The sequence below is a fragment of the Saccostrea cucullata genome, unplaced genomic scaffold (genome assembly GCF_032062105.1).
Source record: "Saccostrea cucullata isolate Sc308-1 unplaced genomic scaffold, CSIRO_AGI_Scuc_v1 ctg1452, whole genome shotgun sequence".
NCBI lineage: Eukaryota > Metazoa > Mollusca > Bivalvia > Ostreida > Ostreidae > Saccostrea > Saccostrea cuccullata.
The window spans coordinates 37807-56617 of record NW_026938075.1 but is presented as its reverse complement, the minus strand read 5'-3'; the positions used below and the strand labels follow the sequence as shown (position 1 = coordinate 56617).

At 33.1% G+C, this 18811-nt stretch overlaps 1 protein-coding gene and 1 pseudogene across 1 annotated transcript; one reads left to right on the top strand and one right to left on the bottom strand.

Annotated features, from left to right (window-relative positions):
- Nucleotides 1-4506: 4506 nt before the first annotated feature.
- LOC134249380 (uncharacterized) lies at nucleotides 4507-5731 on the bottom strand (annotated as a pseudogene).
- Nucleotides 5732-12812: 7081 nt separating this feature from the next.
- LOC134249382 (uncharacterized) lies at nucleotides 12813-18460 on the top strand. Its single transcript, XM_062731745.1, has 7 exons — nucleotides 12813-13048; nucleotides 13354-13444; nucleotides 13594-14138; nucleotides 14307-14537; nucleotides 15928-16018; nucleotides 16462-17006; nucleotides 17462-18460. The coding sequence occupies exons 1-7, from the start codon at nucleotides 12838-12840 to the stop codon at nucleotides 17755-17757; spliced, it is 2010 nt and encodes a 669-aa protein (XP_062587729.1). The 5' UTR covers nucleotides 12813-12837; the 3' UTR covers nucleotides 17758-18460.
- Nucleotides 18461-18811: the final 351 nt, after the last annotated feature.

Sequence of the window (18811 nt, the reverse complement as noted above, 5' to 3'; positions counted from 1 at the left end):
CGTTCATATTCAGCATTTCTGTGCAATATAAACACTGTATAGACCTGATTGATAGAGAATTTTTCATAAAGACGTCGTTCTCTGGAATTTTTATCACATTGTGAAAATCTACCCAATACCCTATTTCATTTTTTTAAAAATCACGCTCGGCTATAAATAATTATACTAAGAGTATTTTTTTTTTTTTTTACAAAATGAAACCCGTGCTTCGCTGGGACTGCTGTTAAATGGACAAGGTCAACTAAATCGTGATCTACCTCGAATAAAAATAGAAATGTGTGCAAGATGACATTCTTATAGCTGAAATTTTATTTGTAAAATAATAATGTGAAGCAACTGACTGAACAACTGGCTTATCTTTTTCCTGGTATAAGGTAAGATAAACGTAATATTTAAATTTAAAGGACATTTATACACTTAGAACAATAAAAAAGATATATACCCCTTCTCTAGATAATAAATAAAAACATGTAGTCCCAGCTCTCTCTAGATGTTAGGAGGGGCATTCGTTTTCCCATGATAGGCGTCATTATTTGAATGAGAATTGTCCCAAGACGGTTTTATCGTATCTAGTCGCCTTGTTAGATTTTTAAGACTTTTGTTATGTTTGGCGGAAGATGCATGTAGTATCTTCTAATAATCGTTTTATTAAATCTCCAAAATTATAACTGCACCACTTAATACTTTCACAGATAAGTTCAACCCATGCTTTTAGGGAAATGTCACTCTATGTACAATTTATCTATTCAACTCATTTTTTAACAGTACTCAAGACCTTTATCCAATTACTGTAAAAATACAAGATTTCTTTACTGCATTTGAACATTTAAACTTCAACAAAGTTCTTGAGGCATATGTAACTTAAAGGTGACCCCATTTGCGTTGCTGCAAAACGTTACGAGTGGATTGAACATGAAACTTTCCCTGGCATTTTAAACTATCGTATTGTCTATACTATTTTATTAGAATCCCAAAGTAGCAATATTAAAAAAAAGTTTGAATATGAAGTTTCAGGATTTTTTCCCATCAATACATCTTAAAATACACGTACCTTGCTGAAATATAAATATGCTGAAAGTACGATGGGTTTAATATCCCCTACAAACTTATACAAGTATAAAAGTACACTTGAGATAGTTTCTTCTTTCCGTCACGTAAAAGAAATGACTTTTTATTGATATCTTATATTATCTTGCATTATTTGTTTTAATTTTAGTCCAGGATGGTTTTTTTCAATGTAGCGGGTATTCCCGGCAGTATGATGGAAAACACAATACTGTTGTAGTTTACACTTTTAATTATGACATCCCTAAGTTGAAAATCGATGATATGGAATTTATAATGGATTTAATGGAAATGTATATGGAAGTCCTGCAATATACAAATTGCGTCATAAAAATATGTACAAAATAGTATTTCAATTAAATATTCCAATTATAAAATATAACAAATTATCTGTCTTCCCTTTTACAATAAATTATCATCATTTACTATAATACCTGAGAAATATACTTTACACATGATGTAAGGGAAATAACTCTAATAACACTATTACACTTGACAAACTTGTGAAGAGTTATCTTTCTTTGATGTTTCTTTACAAATCATAAAATATATATATACAGATAGACATACCAATTTATGGAATTGAACTTTTCTCCAATGCAAGTAAAATACTTTCTTTACTAATGGAGATACATATGTACAATAAATGATAAAATCAGGATTTGTCCTTTACAAATACCTTTCTCAAAATAAATAATTATTTAGATTATCTTGATGACCAAATCTTCACATCAAAATATTTCCAGGTTTATATACAAATTGATCTTAAGGAAACCTTCATCAGATTTATCAATATCTGAATAGATAGACAGATAACTCAATATGTTAACAATTAAAAGTAATATATTTTGTTTTCCACATTTTTAACATAATATTATAGAAAACATCTTGTAGCATAAAACAAGTAAAAACTTACATTTCAGGAATGGTCCAAGGTCTCAAGTCTTTGGAAATAGATTTAAAGTCAGCAAACAACAAAACTATGTCTTCTCTATTCAAAATCAGAATTCTAGAGTCTAAACTGAATAAAACTCACTACCCCACAAAGACCAAAACACTAACCAATAAAAAACCGAGTATTTCGAAAACTGACCAATAGATGTGTGTGTGGTCATGTAAAAGTATATGTACAGGTGTGGATCCAAAGGGGTGTATAGCTATAGCACTAAATACCCAAGTTAGTAAAGAGTGAAAAGAATAAAGCTTTAACGGAAAACTTATCATTTATAACATATTTAACAGTTTATTTAGTTTATATTATTTATATTTATTTTATTTCATTTAAAAATCACTCCAACTTTTATTATTTTAAATAAAAGTACCTCTACTACACAATATTAAGTCAACAAAAGACATTGTAAAGCAAATACACATGGAAGTCAATATATATCTGCTTCAATGCTTCTTGAGATTTTTTTTTCTATGACACCGCCCTATTATTTGCATTTCCTTGATTATCTTCCCTTGCAAGGGGACTTGGTCCTTCATTTCATCATTTTAACAATTTGAGCGAGCTAAAAATAATAATAAAGATATGACAAATCTCGATTGACAAAAAAATTGAAGGAGAGACCTAGATAAGAGTTTTAAATAATCATTAAGTCATTTAAGTACATATATGTGAAGTTTTAATTTACTCAACTACAGATTGATCAAAATCTATGACGATACATAGCAATAAGTGTAGATAAAGTAATTGATTAACCACCCAGTAATCTCATATGGAGACGTCACCACTTCCGGTGGAGAGCTGCAAATTTTGTCCTAAACTCGACACTCAGGGCCACTGGGCAGGGAGGGATCTTTATCGTGCCATCACCTACTTCGACATAGGACCTCAGGTTATATGGTCTCCGAAGAACCGGTCTCACAGTGGGATTCGAACCTGCGACGTAAGGATCAACTCCTTACTCCGCGACTCTAGAACACTCACTGCACGAAAAACCACCTTTTGTATATCCAAAAGGTAAACAAAAGGCCACATTTCATTCACCTTTTGACACCTTTCATGCTCCTTTAATTTTTCTATGAAAGGTACAAAAGATCAAATTTTGATCAGCTTTTGGATACAAAAAAGATATCCAAATGGCCCACTTTTATACACCTTTTTTGCATTAAAATACAATATTTTATCCATCTTTTTGAGAAAAATGCTGTCTTTTTTCACCTTTTCATATTACAAAATTTGATCTTTTCTGTAACTTTTTTATTAAAAATATCTACCTTTTTATACCTTTCAGATTTTGATAGATCTACTTTTATAAACTTTTTCAAACTAAAAGCTCATCTTTTGCAGATCTTTTGATTTAACAAAATTTCAACTTTTATGCAGCTATTTTATGTCAACAAAACCCGTTTAACCCCTAAATCTCAACTTTAACATGGTGTTCAAAGCAAGGAATCAATGCTCTTAAATATCTTTTCCCATGTAAAAATAATAAAAACATTCGGGTAACATTTTTCATCAGTTTAATGGTATAAAAAAAGTACTGTGATCCATCAGCTTGATTAAGGATATACATAAATTTAAGTATCAAATAATAATCTCATTTTCAATTTTCATACAAATAAACAGAGAAAACAGAGAAACAAAATAATAATCAAAAAAATAAAATAAAATAAACAATTGAACTACCAAGTGTGGGACTTTGAAGGAATACCGTAACTAAAATTTAGTATGTTGATGCCTTTGTCCTTATCAGATTTATAAATTAATGATGCTGTTACAGAAGGCATAATATTGAGTTACATATACATGTACTGCCTAAAAAATCAAGCAAATTTCAATAATCCAGACTGTATGTATAAAATGGTGATTTCTCCCTATAAAATCCATTCAGTTGTATTAATTGTCTTCATAAACTTTAACGTTTGTTTCATACTGTCAGTGTTACAATAATAATGATAGTATTTTAAAATATATATAATAACACTTGTTTAGAACAAAAGCGGAAATTGCAAATTCATGGATATATCAAAGTTTTCTTAAATCCCCAACTGTATAAATTTTAGGAATTCCTTATACGGATACAACAAATTATGGATATAGCGAAATAATTTTACAGCTACTGTTGTCCTATTGACTTTGTTATAACCAAGCTTTACTGTTAATTATTTACATATAATCATCTGTAATTAAACAAATAAAAAAAGATCTTGTTAATTTAACCAAATTAACAAATGGATCAACATTTTGTGAAAAATTATTTAAATTGGGAAAAAATAGAAAAAAAAGAAAGAAATTTTTTTTACATTATAGTTAATTTTCAGTTTAAAAATGTACATTTAGTAAATAAATGATGTGTATACATACATGTTAGGTTTCTTTAACAGCAGAATAATGCAAAAGACTAGTAGATGTAGTCATGTATTAGGATGGATTTTTCATTCAAAAATGCCAATAGAAATAAACAGAATGATATGCTTTTCTTATTTTCTAACTTAATCTTTTTTTAGCATCCACAAACATTCCTCTGGAATAGTAGGGGGCTCCTTTAGGTGACTACTTCCAACATTTGCTCTTCACGGAGCAGGTCTCAAGATATACATTGTCCAAGGTACTCTTGACCTTGGCAAAGGTGTCATCCTGCCAAGATGGGGGATTGAGTAACAAACCCCTCCTCACACTCCTCGTCACTGGACGTGTATTCTACTTTCAATATTTAAAATATTTGCTCTGCTCGGTTTGCCAACCCTTGTTTTTCAGATGTTCTAGAGCCCGAGTCCTGCGCTTTGCTTTCTGAGAAAGATAATAAACATGAATTAAAAGCTAGCAAGAGAACAGCAATCTTGAGTACTGCCATGTATATATGAATTAAATTATGTTATACACATGCAGTACTAATTCAGAGACAATACATATTATGTATACACATGTATACACAATACACTTATCTGAAGTTAGAAGTAACTTTGAATGAGTATTGTCATTTAAGAAAAAAGAATACTGTATACAGGTTTTTTTTTCGCCCCGTGTTATTTTCGCCCTTTGATATTCAGAAGCAAGATTGCTCTGTTTTAAATTCGCCCAGAAAGATTTTTGTTTAAGATATTATACTGTTTACTTTGAATTCGCCTCGTTTTAAATTCGCACACTTCCGACGAGGGCAAAAGGGGCGAAAATTAAACAGGGGCGAAAATTTCCCTGTATACAGTATGTGCTGAATAAATCATTTTTTTTTAAATTTTTAAATAATCATGTTTAAATGGTATTATTACCTCCTTCTTCCTCTCATACAGGACTCTCTTCTGCTTCTGATCTTGCAGCTTGTTCTTCTTAGATAAAACATCTTCTGTTTTTTGGACAGGAAATATCTTCGTAGACCACCTTGATAAATAGAAAATAATTATTCCTTAATACATGTAAAAAAAATCAAATCATGTAAATATAATTAAAAACACAGCTACATACATATATGTTAGCAAAACACATGTGTAACTTGTTCTTCCATTTAAACTTACATTGAATTATCCTCTACCCGTTCACTTGGGGGCACATGATTTTTTTCCTTCCTGGAAACCTCTCCTCCATGCTCTTTATATTCTCCAGGACTTTGATCCTCTCGAAGATTTCATTTTGTTGCTTGAGAAGTGTGTCAAGAACACTTCTTAATGCTAAAATTAATAATTTAAAACATTTTGTCAACCAATTTTGGATGATGACATATTACACTTTTAACTTCATATTAAAATCTGAATTTAACTTAATGAGTTGTACTGTGATATATTGTGAAAAAATGTCAGAAAACCTTATGTCAGTACTTTATAGTGATAGAAAAAAACATCAACTTTTTACATAGTCACTGACATTACTTATTTTTCCTATGTAAAAAAAATAACCCCATATATACATATTAATACAGGTCTGGTGTTGATTTTTTTTTATGTAGGAAAAATAAGTTACTGTCATTTAGCTAGGCACCTACGTCTATTTATTAGGATACAATTAAAATATAAGTAACAGTTTAACTTTTCATTTGTATTTACTAAATAAATATACATTGCTAGATAAAACCAATATTTATTTTTTTTCTGGAAGTATTACCTGTTTTTAATTAATATCATAAATACAGTTATATGAATTCCTATTATAGTCTGATGGTATCAAAGTGACATAAAAATATAGAAATATCAGATAAAATAGCTTTTGACAAAAAATTTAAATAAATTCTGTATATTTTCTGAAAGTTTCTGCTAATGCAGGATTTTTTCTGGCCCTTGAATGATTGTAACTTATGTCAATATGTGGGCACTCCATACGTTATAAATAAATGAGTGGGGGTTAAAGGAATGTCGGATCACTTTGATCTACTTGCATTTACTCTCTCCACTCACAGGTGTGTCCTTTTTTCAGTGATGACTGTGTTTTCTTTTTTCTCCTAATGGTGTTGAGAAACCTGGCGTTGATGCACTTCATGGTGTTACCGTAGCTACAGCGTCCTAAAAACGAAAGTAGATTAAATCAGAAATATTCGGAACTCATCGCACTGCATGTTCCGAAAGTTTTGCATTCCACGTTGTTTTCGCATTTTGGAAAACAAAAGGTGAAGTTATGTTAGAAAAAGGTGAAACAGTTCGAAGACCATTTTAATTATAAGCTAATAAGTTAAAGATGATTCTCACTGATCATTTGTTTTGAACATATACGATTTCGAAACTATTCAGCTAACATTCAACTCGAGAAACCTCTATCACTGTGTATGTCTACACAACTTCGATGCATCATCTGCGCCATGGTTCATTGTAAAAACAAAATACAGACGTTTCTAGGCCCAGTGAATCATATATTTGTGAGCGAAGTAAATGTTCTACAGCTGTATATTTTAGAAAAAAAAAACATTTATAATGTGAAGACGTTCAACAGTCCAAATTACCTGACACTCTCATGCACCATTTTCCTCCTCCGAAGATTCAAAGATGGGTGGCGGATATGAAAACCGGCGCCTTTTTGGTTTGGAGACGTACTCCTGTCCCTGTTTTGAGGTAGAGGGTTTTTCAGATTGTTTGTTTTCACTTTTAGATCCATCATCACTATAAGTATAAATTCAATGCTATCGGAATCGAAACATTGACTCATACTGATGTTGATTATATCTTGTCCATGCAAAAACATTCAAACGATTGGAAATCCCGCGCGGCAAAATAAACCGGAAATTTAATTAGGCATCTATGCATCTTGCAGGAACTCCTGAAACCCCATCCCAGGGTATCACATCACCCATCCCATGTGCTTTGCAAGTGGAAAATTTTGGTCAGGGAACAAAGGTAATTTAAGATTTTGATTAAGCATGAAAGCTTAGTGTAATTTTTAAGAAAAGTTATTTTTCTAGAGTTAAATTTAAATTCTAAAAAAAATTTAACCTAAACCTGGATCAAAATATAAATATTAAATAATCTGATTGATTTTGTATCACTTTTATACACGCATGTATGTATGCATCCATTTTGAAGTTTCAAGGCAGCAGAAAAGCCAGAAATAGTCCTTAGCAAGGCAATAACAAACAGATGTATATGATTTATTATAGGGTCATTGCATATTTCTGTTATTGTATGTCTATTTGTTGGAATATCAGGACTCGCAGTGGCTGTAGGTCTTGGTAGGCTAGCTCAGTAAATGGAGCATTTGACAAGTTATACAGGGGGTCTAAATTGATGATCCAGTAATAAATTTTATATGTTTTTCTTCTACACCTATAAATGCTAAAAAAATGTATTCAGTGACAGAAGTGAGTCATAGACTTTGTTAATTTCAGCTGTACACATTGACATACATTGCAATTAGAAGAGATTATATTATATCAACATAAGTATATATTTTTGTGAAACACATAATTGATAAACATGTACAAATTTATTTTTATAAGGTAATTTGGGCAAACATGGAATTGAAGCAAGGAAGAAATACTGCCATAGGAGACGTGATGAAAACAGAGAAAAAAAAAACAGTTGAGAAAAGCAAGTACAAAAAATCACATGTCTTTGCACTGCATTATCATGTCTCACAACACTACATTACATTCTTCATCAACTGAACCATGATCACCAACACCATCAGAAACCACATCTACTGCAAGGAGTAATTAAAAAAACAAAAACTTAATAACATTCACATCCAATCCTCTCTATGTCCGCTTCAAGGAATACACCGTGCTAAAAAAAGAGTGAATGGTATATATATAAACAATATTTTTAAATTAAAAAGACTCATCTATGATGTATAACAATAATGTCTTAAATAAAGGGATTTACATGCAGTGATGGAATCCTCATGCCAGTTTGCCATGGAGAGGTGTTTTCAGTTGAAATGATCCTCTAGCCGGGCAGATATGGAGAGGTGACCAAGACACAGATTTTTTTGTTAAACTACATTTACTTATAAACTATCTAATATGATATATAAATAAAAATGTCTTAAATAAAGGGATTTATATGCAGTGATGGAATCCTCATGCCAGTTTGCCATGGAGAGGTGTTTTCAGTTGAAATGATCCTCTAGCTGGGCAGATATGGAGAGGTGACCCCCAAAAAATTATTTGTTAAAAAATTACTTTTTATTATGTGAAAACTCATTAATGACTACTTTGTAAATCAACATCCTCGCCAGTTTACTGTGAAGAGGTGTTTTCAGTTCAAATAATCCTCTAGCTAGGATGTTTTGGAGAGGTGAATAACAGTATTTAACCGAACATGCTGTCAGAGTTTCTTTAATTTACCTTTATTATATCATATCCATTTATGAATTTGAAGTAGAATCCTAACTCAGAATTAAAATATATTGACTGAAATATTCTTAATTTGTCATGGTTATATAAAAATATTTTGTTTCAAGTCATGAGTAATTAAATTCTTATTTCAATTTTTGTCTTACAGAAAATGGTATAACACCTTGGTATGCAGATGAAGAGCTTTTGTCGTGACAATCTTTCAAAATTGTACCAGCAGAAATTTTTGTCTTGTTTGCATATTTTTTATGCTAAGATTCATTATGTCTAAAAGAGAAATATGTGTTAAATGTATTTAACACTGCTTTAAGCAAAAGTGATTTGTAAAGTTTAAGGTGCTTTTGTGTCCATTAAGCTTTCTATGTTTAAATGATTACATGATGTAAATATTTTGCAGTATACCTTGATTTTATCTATAAATTTGTCATTTGACAAAAAAGTAACAACAGATTTTTTTTTTATTCAATTAAAAAAGGTTAGTAATGATACTTTGATATGAAAAGTAATTATTTTTGTTAAAAAAGAAAAGATGTACATTTAACTTTTCAGTGAAAAAAGGTGAATGGTGAACTTTTATTATTTCATAAGATTAAAAAAGATGAACTTTAACAATTGTAAAAGATGGAAAGATGATATATAATCAACTTTTCAGAAAAAAGGTGAATGATCAACTTTTAATAGTACAGAAGATGAAAAAAGATGAAATTTTGTTCACCTAAAGGTGAAAGTCAACCTTTTGATGTGAAAAAGGTGATGAAAGATAAAGGTTCATCTTTTGTAAACATTTTGTAAACTATTAAATATTATAAAAGGTGACTTTTCGTGCAGTGACTGTGCCACACGGGCAACTCCCAGTAATCGAAAAATCTGGAGTGCTGTTTATAAATTTTGCTCCGCTCGTCCGTCTGTCTTTCTATCTGTCTGTTTGTCCGCAAAAGCATTTACCTTGTCCATAACTTGATAAGTTAAAAATAGGTACCGGTATTTTGTATTTCACACGAGTATTTCTTATGACAAGACCTTTCTTTGGATACCAACATTTTGAACTTTTTACCTTAGAGTTTGGCCCATTTTTTGAACAGTTGGTGCTAGGGCTTTGATATTTTATATTTGTACTTATTTTACTTTTCCATGAGTATAAATGTTTTAGACCAATTGACTTTGATTTAGTGTTACCTAAATAATACAAAAAAAATCCCAGTGGTCGTTTCTTCTGTGGGACAAGACTATATTTTAAAAATTAATTCTACACCTTGACCTTTGATTTTTTTCCCTCTTTAAAAGAAACTTGATTCTTGGTAATAACTTTTGAATGGGTTCTTGGTGCTTGGACTTTTTCACAGTTATACACTATAATCTTTGTTAGAGTAATAACATTTTTGAATTTTTGACCTTGTTGTTTCATTTGCATTTGAGAAAACTTTAAACTTTGTCATAATCATCATAAAGGAGCATCAGTGTTTCATAAACAGTTCTTGTTTTTGAGTTGGGATCATCTTTAAAATGTGCTTTACACTTGAATAAATAAATATCATAGTCTTGAATCAGAAAAATCCTGTATTTCACTGATTAACGCCTTTTATCTTTTGAAAATTATTTACCAGTAACTCAAATTGAATTTTTCATTCATGAATTGTACTGCTTGTCATTTATTCAAAAGGATCACTTCATTATAAATAGGGATCTGACCTATAGGACCGGGCTTGGTTTTATTCTCTACAAAAAGCTTGTCCACTTCCGTTCCGATTAATGACATGAGGCCGAATACATATAACAATTTGTTTTCTCCTAAATCTTTATTTCAGTGAGTAGAGGTAGAGGAAACCCTTTCATTGATTTTCTGAGTTCGTTATCTCCAAACGTAATAATTGATGTTTGTCTTTACTTCTCACTGTGCATAATGGTAATGTCTACTGTCTCTGAAATTCTATTTTTTGTGTCTAGGCTATTTATCCGTGGATATAATAAAACATGTCATTAATGTGTGCAAATGATATAGGCCTAAATGAAATCTAAGGGAGTACAGTTACTGATATATGTAGCCAAAATCAATGTGATTAAATTCTAAGGAATATATACAATTGAAATTCGTCGCAGCTCAATGCTGCAAAGAATACCTGTATCAAATAACACAGAGTGAGTTATTCTTGTCCTCGGAGAAAGTGTGCTTATACTGAGGTTTGTTCCGCCTGACTGACAACTGTACATTTGATTGTGACACGATAGCGGTGTTTTTCTTTGAAGTTTACTGTTCTGTATTAGCAATACAGAACGGGACTGTGGTGGGCGGAGCTACTTTCCGTTCTGTATTAGCCCTGTATACATGGTATACAGCATTGTATTTGCCAACTATTCTGTATCTAAAATACAGCACGGTCTAAAAATAAATCTGATTCAATTTAGCAAAAGCACGTACAAATAGTGAATGCTGATGTTTTCCTATTATAAATTTTAGAGAAATACCCGGTAATTTCCTGAGAATGTAAAATGTCAAAATTTCTCAATCACTTTTTAAAAACTTATTCCACACAGAATCTACACGTAATTTCGATCCAAAGTAAAAGGAAAATTCGCAATAACGGAAAACATCCTCTGTACGTAATTTCGCTCCAAACGAAACGGAAAATTCGCAATAACGGAAAACATCCACTCTCCTCGTGCAAAATCATTCAAGTCCATTTCTTCCGCGTTTTTATTTTTTAAAATCCTTCTCGCTGACGACAGCCACACGTCTCTTAATGTCGCAATTCAATTTGAAAATAAAAATCCGTGACATTAAAGTCCATCGAAGAATTTTCTGTAAATCCTGCTTTTGTTAATCTAGATAAACGGGATTTTAAGACCCCTCACTGAAATAAATTTATGATAAATCTCCATCTTCAATTTAATAGATCACAACAATGACGGTTAAATCCTCCATCTTATCCATTAAGACTGACTATCACTCGATCACGTCTACCCCGTTAAATTGTCAAAACTAATCTGACCGAATTTTACGTTTTCCGTGGAAATATATATACTGCGGATGCGCACTCCCCGTCGGGGCCTCATATACAGAACTCTGGCGGAAGTTTGGATGCTGCAAAGTTAGAAAGTGGGCGGAGCTATTTTTGATTGATCGTGTCACAAATGATTTAGAGAACTCGACAGGTTCTGTATCGTAGATACAAATTTGGGGGTGGAGACTCGTGCTCGCGCACTCGTCTCCACCCCAAAATTTGTATCTACGATACAGAACCCGTCTCGTTCTCTAAATAATACTTAGTACGATTTGACATCTTTTTAGTTTTTCTTGTATCAAGAATGGGCATACGTAAGGGATTAATCATTGAAGGAAAATACACAAGTCTATTTCAAAAAATTAAAATAGTCTTTGAAAAGGTGAAAAATGTGGTGCCAGGTGGATTCGAACCCGCGACTTTAAAAAGAAACATTTCACGGTGTAAAACCAACTCATATATCAACTGAGCTAGTCCGTCTATACATATAGGCTGTAAAAATTTGAAGCAGATTTTCGAAATCAGGTTTCCTTATTTTTTGTAGGTTTTTTGTGAATTTCGACCCTAGGGCAGGGGTGCCCCTAAAAAAATCCTATCTTAAATCATTCCTTACATCATAACCTATCAAAATATCACAATTTTATTTAGGGGCAGGCCTGCTCTGAAGGACTTCTCGGCCAAAATTCATGCAAAAATCAATGCTTTATCGGACAAAATGGTGTTTCAGCCAACTTTGGAGATTTATTGCAAAGTTGTAAATAATAATTTTTAGGTATAAAATACAAATTTGATAAATTTAGACATGTATACGGTAGAAAACAACAAATGAAGTTTAATATTTAAATGTCACTTTTTCCGGGAAATTGTTCTCTCCTATAGGTCAATTCTTTTGTCAAAGCGAATACATCCTTTAATTATAAGATACAGAAAAAAATGGCAAATAATAAAAAAAAAATATCCTAACTTTTAGCGCCATTTAAGTGAATATATCATTTGCCACTTTGAATTACCATCATTTAGGTTACCACGATCTGCAAGGAAGTAAAGGAACCATGAGAAGCTTCTTATCTCTTGTTGCACTAATAATATACTGGTACCGACCTGTCCAATGTCAACCACGTCCTGAATGTGCTCCTGATTATCCTAATCGACCCCCTGACTGCCCTGTGTGTCCACCAGAGGGATGCAGGTCCTCTACGATGGATATAGCTACACGTACTCTTACAGAGGATGTTACATCTACCTCAACAGAAAAAACACAATGTAGGTTCTTTACCATCTAATTGCGTGTTGAATTTGTACATATTTACTTTTTTTTTTACATTTAATCTATAACATTAAAACATACATAATGGCTGTGGTATATTTGAGTAGAAAGACAAGGATAAGTAATCGAATGGGTGATACGATGTAACGAATGACAATAAACATGATAAATCATACATATATATAGCGACATTTACATTATCCTCACTTGTATACATTTGTTTACCATTCCAGACTGTATGTTATAAATTTACGTTAGTGTTGTGTTATATAAAGATTTTTTTTTTCTAATTTTTATTCAGTCAGTGGATTGACATCAGAGGAGATTTCAAAATTTTCGGCGAGTTCGGAGTACGGAGCATCGGTCAGAGTTCACACTGATGACCCAAAAGTGTAATAACCAAATAAATGTTGAATTTTAAATGCTCTTAAGATCTGTAAAAAAAAGCTTATTATGCCAGCATTTGTGATGCTAAAAAGGAGACAGATTTTCTCTTTTTGGAAATTTTAATTCATATAAATACATGAAATTCCTAATGCAGATTTTTCATTTCGGCGAGTGGCCTTCCTGATCATGAAACACAGAGAGTCAATCCAAACACTCCCACAGCTCAGAACTACAACATTTCAATTCTGAAAAATCCCGAGATTGTAGATGTGCCCGGATGTGTCGGGCTGGGAATGATTGGGATTACACGAACTGGTGTCGCCATCTACAATCCATTGGCAGGGGAGTTAACAAATGCTGTGGAGGGAACGAATCCCGAAACGTTCGATCAGTGTGATGGACACGCGAGTCCTAATGGTGCTTATCATTACCATAAAATACCCGACAGTTGTCTGTATAGAGGGGAAATCGACGAATTCATTGGAGTGGCGCTTGATGGCTTTCCTATCTATGGACCGAGGGTTGGACAGTCAAAGAACATCTCCGAAGCTGAACTGGACAAGTGCCATGGGAAATTTGTCAACGGGAGCTATAGATATTATGTAACCGAGAAGTTTCCATATTATTTGGGTTGTTTCAAAGGACGTGTTGTTAATCCAAGGACAATAACTTCTAACAATTGTACCTCGAACACATCACGTAAGTTTGTTATAACGACCATAATTGTGGATATATAAGTATTATTTTTTCCAGATTTTTGCATCCCTCTGGTAAATTTCATTATTTTAACAGGCAAAATTTTCTGGTTGCGCAAGGCTTTTTTCTTTTATTTGTAAGAAACAGATCATTGTTTTATTTTCTTGGTAGACTGGAACATGGAAGATTATGGATACGATTACTATCTATGCCACTGTGTGAACTCAGGCCCCGGTGGAGGAGGCGGAGGACCTCGCCCGGAATGTGCCCCAGAAAACCCTGACAGACCCCCAAACTGCCCGCAGTGTCCTCCCGAGGGATGCAGGTCAACAACAATGGACACTGCTACCCATCCGCCAATGGAGAATGTCACCACTTCTAACTCAAACGGAACTACACCATGTACATTTTTTTTCCTTTTTTGTTTAATTCAAGTTTCACACACAAGTTACATATAGTTACACACATCAGGTTTATGAAAACTATTTATTCACTTGAATATCTTAATATATTCTACATGTGTAAATGAAATATATTTAGATAAAGACCAGTTTTGAAGCTAAAAATCCCATTTAACAATTCAAACTTTGGAGCAAAGCAAACATGGACCTCGAGCTAACACATCAGAGGTAGGAACAGGTGATGTGGATGAGTGGTCATACCCGCCGTGTGCTCTTGTCATGATCGGGAAATAACGGGGAAAAAATCCGTCGACAATTTAGTGTGCATATAATGCTCTAACAATTATATGTAGCATCAAAAACGCCAGTCAGCATTTGACCCAATGTCAAACTGTATTTTTGTTGACAAGAATTTCAACAAATAAAAAAAACAATCAAGAAAATTTGCAAGGATTGCCTTGTGAGGTAGCTATTATTAAATCATTATTGCTGGTTTATGAGAAAATATGATGAAGATTTATTCATATTTCCGACCTCATAAAAAAGTTTAAATAACTTTTAAATACAGAAACTTTTTGTCACCCGCTGAAAGTGGGGGATGTTGATTTCAGTCTTGCCATCCGTCTGTATTTCTGTCTGCCTATAACGCTTTCGTATCCACGCGAGATCTTGAGAAGCCTTTGAGCTTTTGCAATGAAATTTAAAAAAAAACTTCCTATGACCTTGGAAGACCCCTATTGATTTTGAGGTCAAAAGAACGATGGTCAAGGTCATAAATTCAAAAATTCTGTCCGTTTTAACACTTTCGTTTACGCGCTAAACCTCGAGAAGCGTTTAAACTTGCGCAATGACATTTTATAACGCAAATTCCTATGGCCTAAGAAAGACTCGCTTGATTTTGAGGTCAAATGGTTAAAGGTCAAGGTAAAAATTTTTTTTTTAAATTCTGCCTATTTTAACTTTCGTTTCCGCTCGATATCTCGAGAAGTGCTTGATCTTTTGAATGACAATTTAAACCACAACTTCTTATGGTAAAAGGAAGATCCTTAATGAATTTGAGGTCAGAAGTAATTTATACATTCTTTGCTTGGAGTAAGCAATGTCTCAAGAAGCTTTCGAGTTTTTTTCAATTAAATTTTTAGACCATAACTCTCTATATGCCCCTCCCGCCCTTCTTTAAGTGCCCTCTTCCCGCGGCCGGGTCACTACATTCTCTTCTTTAAACCTTCAGTGGGGAACGGATTATCTAAATTAGTTTGTTTATCAATCAACCATTCCGTGGTAACGCTTCTTTTGTAAGAGATGAAAAATTAGTTTCTTTATATGATATGTATATTCTCCTGGACAGGTTCCTGATTTAATTGTAGGATGTTTTCTTATATTTCTTACAGTGCATGGACTGACAAGAGAAGAAATCTCAAAATTCACAGCAAGTTCAAAGTATGGGGCATCCGTAAGAGTTCACACCGATGACTCGAAAGTGTAAGTCTCTATATGAGCCCTTTTTCTCATACAACAAGCCTTTTCTTCATGAACAAATGTCATATTTACTTTATATTTACATAGAAAATACAAAATTGTTTTTAAAAGGATACTAAATAAATAAGATATTCGAAAAACTTAGCAATATCACGTTTAAATGTTAAAAATTACTCATGCATATATCGTATCATTTTACCTGTCGCATATTTAAAACCTTGAACTCAGAATGAATGGAATCTTTTCAAAAAATGTTTCCTAACTCTTCTTCTGTTAGATCCTACTCTGATCCAAAGATACTGCATTTTTTCTAAACCCTGTAAAAAGATATGTCGGAAAACAATAAATCTAACTTTTAGTGAGTCAATCATTTCCAAATTATGGTGTTTAATACATAGAGAAGAATAAAAGTTTGTCATATTAACAAAGTAAAACACAACTTGTAGATTTTTCATTTCGGCGAGTGGTCTTCCTGATCATGCAACACAGAGAGTCAATCCAAACACTCCCACAGCTCAGAACTACAACATTTCAATTCTGAAAAATCCCGAGATTGTAGATGTGCCCGGATGTGTCGGGCTGGGAATGATTGGGATTACACGAACTGGTGTCGCCATCTACAATCCATTGGCAGGGGAGTTAACAAATGCTGTGGAGGGAACGAATCCCGAAACGTTCGATCAATGTGATGGACACGCAAGTCCTAATGGTGCTTATCATTACCATAAAATACCCGACAGTTGTCTGTACAGAGGGGAAATCGACGAATTCATTGGAGTGGCGCTTGATGGCTTTCCTATCTATGGACCGAGGGTTGGACAGTCAAAGAACATTTCCGAAGCTGAACTGGACAAATGTCATGGGAAATTTGTCAATGGGAGCTATAGATATTACGTAACTGAGAAGTTTCCATATTATTTGGGTTGTTTCAAAGGACGTGTTGTTAATCAGGGAACTATTACTTCTTACAATTGTACCACAAATACATCACGTAAGTGTTTTTAATTTATCTTTAGAGTTTACATGTACCGGGAAATGCGCGTTATTTGTCGTTGATTTGCAGGAATCATGTATACTTAACATTTTAAAAATCAGCTTAGGCAAACTAATTTCAATATTTTGTACAAAATTACTCATTTAAGTAATATTTATACTAAACTTTTAGCAGATAAAAACAATATTTGGAAAGTAATCACCTTTGTATAATTCAATATGAACCTGAAATAGCAAATGTGACGGATACATAAAACGTTTCAAGTGCGCCCAGTTTCTTGCCAAATTCCACTAAATATCGCCTCATTCTTTTCAAAATTATTAATTTTCAATTTTCCCATTCAATTCAGTTTGCTTATTATAAGCAGGGAAAACATGCTTTTATGTAAATGTTCATTTCTTATTTCTATTTTTAATTTGCTTTACTTGGAAACATAATTTTGTTATATTAAGACTGGAACATGGAAAACTATGGATACGACTACTATCTTTGTCACTGTGTTAACTCAGGCCCCGGTGGCGGAGGCGGAGGACATCGCCCTGAATGTGCCCCAGAAAACTCTGACAGACCCCCAGACTGCCCGCAATGTCCCCCTGGTGGATGCAGAGCCACAACTCCACCAGCTTCAATGTCCACCACAAACAGCGTAGGACGTCCCAATGTTGTTGACGGACACAGTGCAGCTGGTCAAACAGTGGCCGAAATTTTACCCCTATTATCAATGATTTCTATATTTTTAATTCTTTAATAATCATATTTTTGATGTGTTAGAGCAGACATTTATTTGAAAAATCGATATTCGTTGTTATTATGTACATGCATTCTTCGATGCTATCTTGTAAATCTTTATACAGGTCTGGACGATTTCCAAATATGGAAGTCAAGAACGATAACCGTGAACTGCTATAAATACACAGAATAAACAAGGTGCTAATCCTCCTGACCAATCAGATAACGACATTTAGACAAACTCATCAGAAAATAAATAAGACAATTGGTTTTAAAGTTTTCTGCCCAAAAGATTTTTTATAACAATTTTTTTGTAAACTTTATGCATATTTAGGAATGAAACAGCACAAATGATAATTCCACCGCGAACAAACACGACTTGAAAGGTTAGAATAAATTCTAAGTGGGATTAAAAATCGGACAATACGAGATAGCTATTCCAAAAGTCTAACTTGTATGTAGAAATTTGATATAAATACGGCAGATTTTCAATTTTTAGAGCTGGTATGAAAATGTTTTCGGATGAGAATATTTTTAACATGATAATTATTTTCTGAGTGTTTATTACAAAATCGTCCAGTTTCTGGTTTGCGTGGTAAGTTATGGTGAAAAAGCATTCGTCTAAATTCACTTTTCTCGACGTTTTACACGTTTCCTTACGATGTCCTTTTAAAGTGTTTATAACATTGTATTTAACGCTCATGAAACCCGCGATATTTTTTAACTACAAGTAGTCTATTCCCCATTTTCAAAAGTGAGTTATCTCCCCTCAAAATCGGAACTCTTCTACACCAGCCTAACTTCCGCGGACTACGCAAAATAGTGATCAACTTACACGCTGTATTTAAAAATTTTAAAATAAGAAAACGGTTTGCATTTTTTTTAGATAATAAATTATTTTGTAAAGGGTCTCCTAGCCCCCCCCCCCCCTGTCAAGAAAGCTATACGAATTAGGCAGGCACGTAGCATCGTCTTTAAATGTGGGGGGGGGGGGGGTAGCCAAAGAAATATTTATTTCTTACCTGGAAAAGTTGAGAAGCAAAGAAACAAAGAAAAACCTTGCCCAAAGTTGA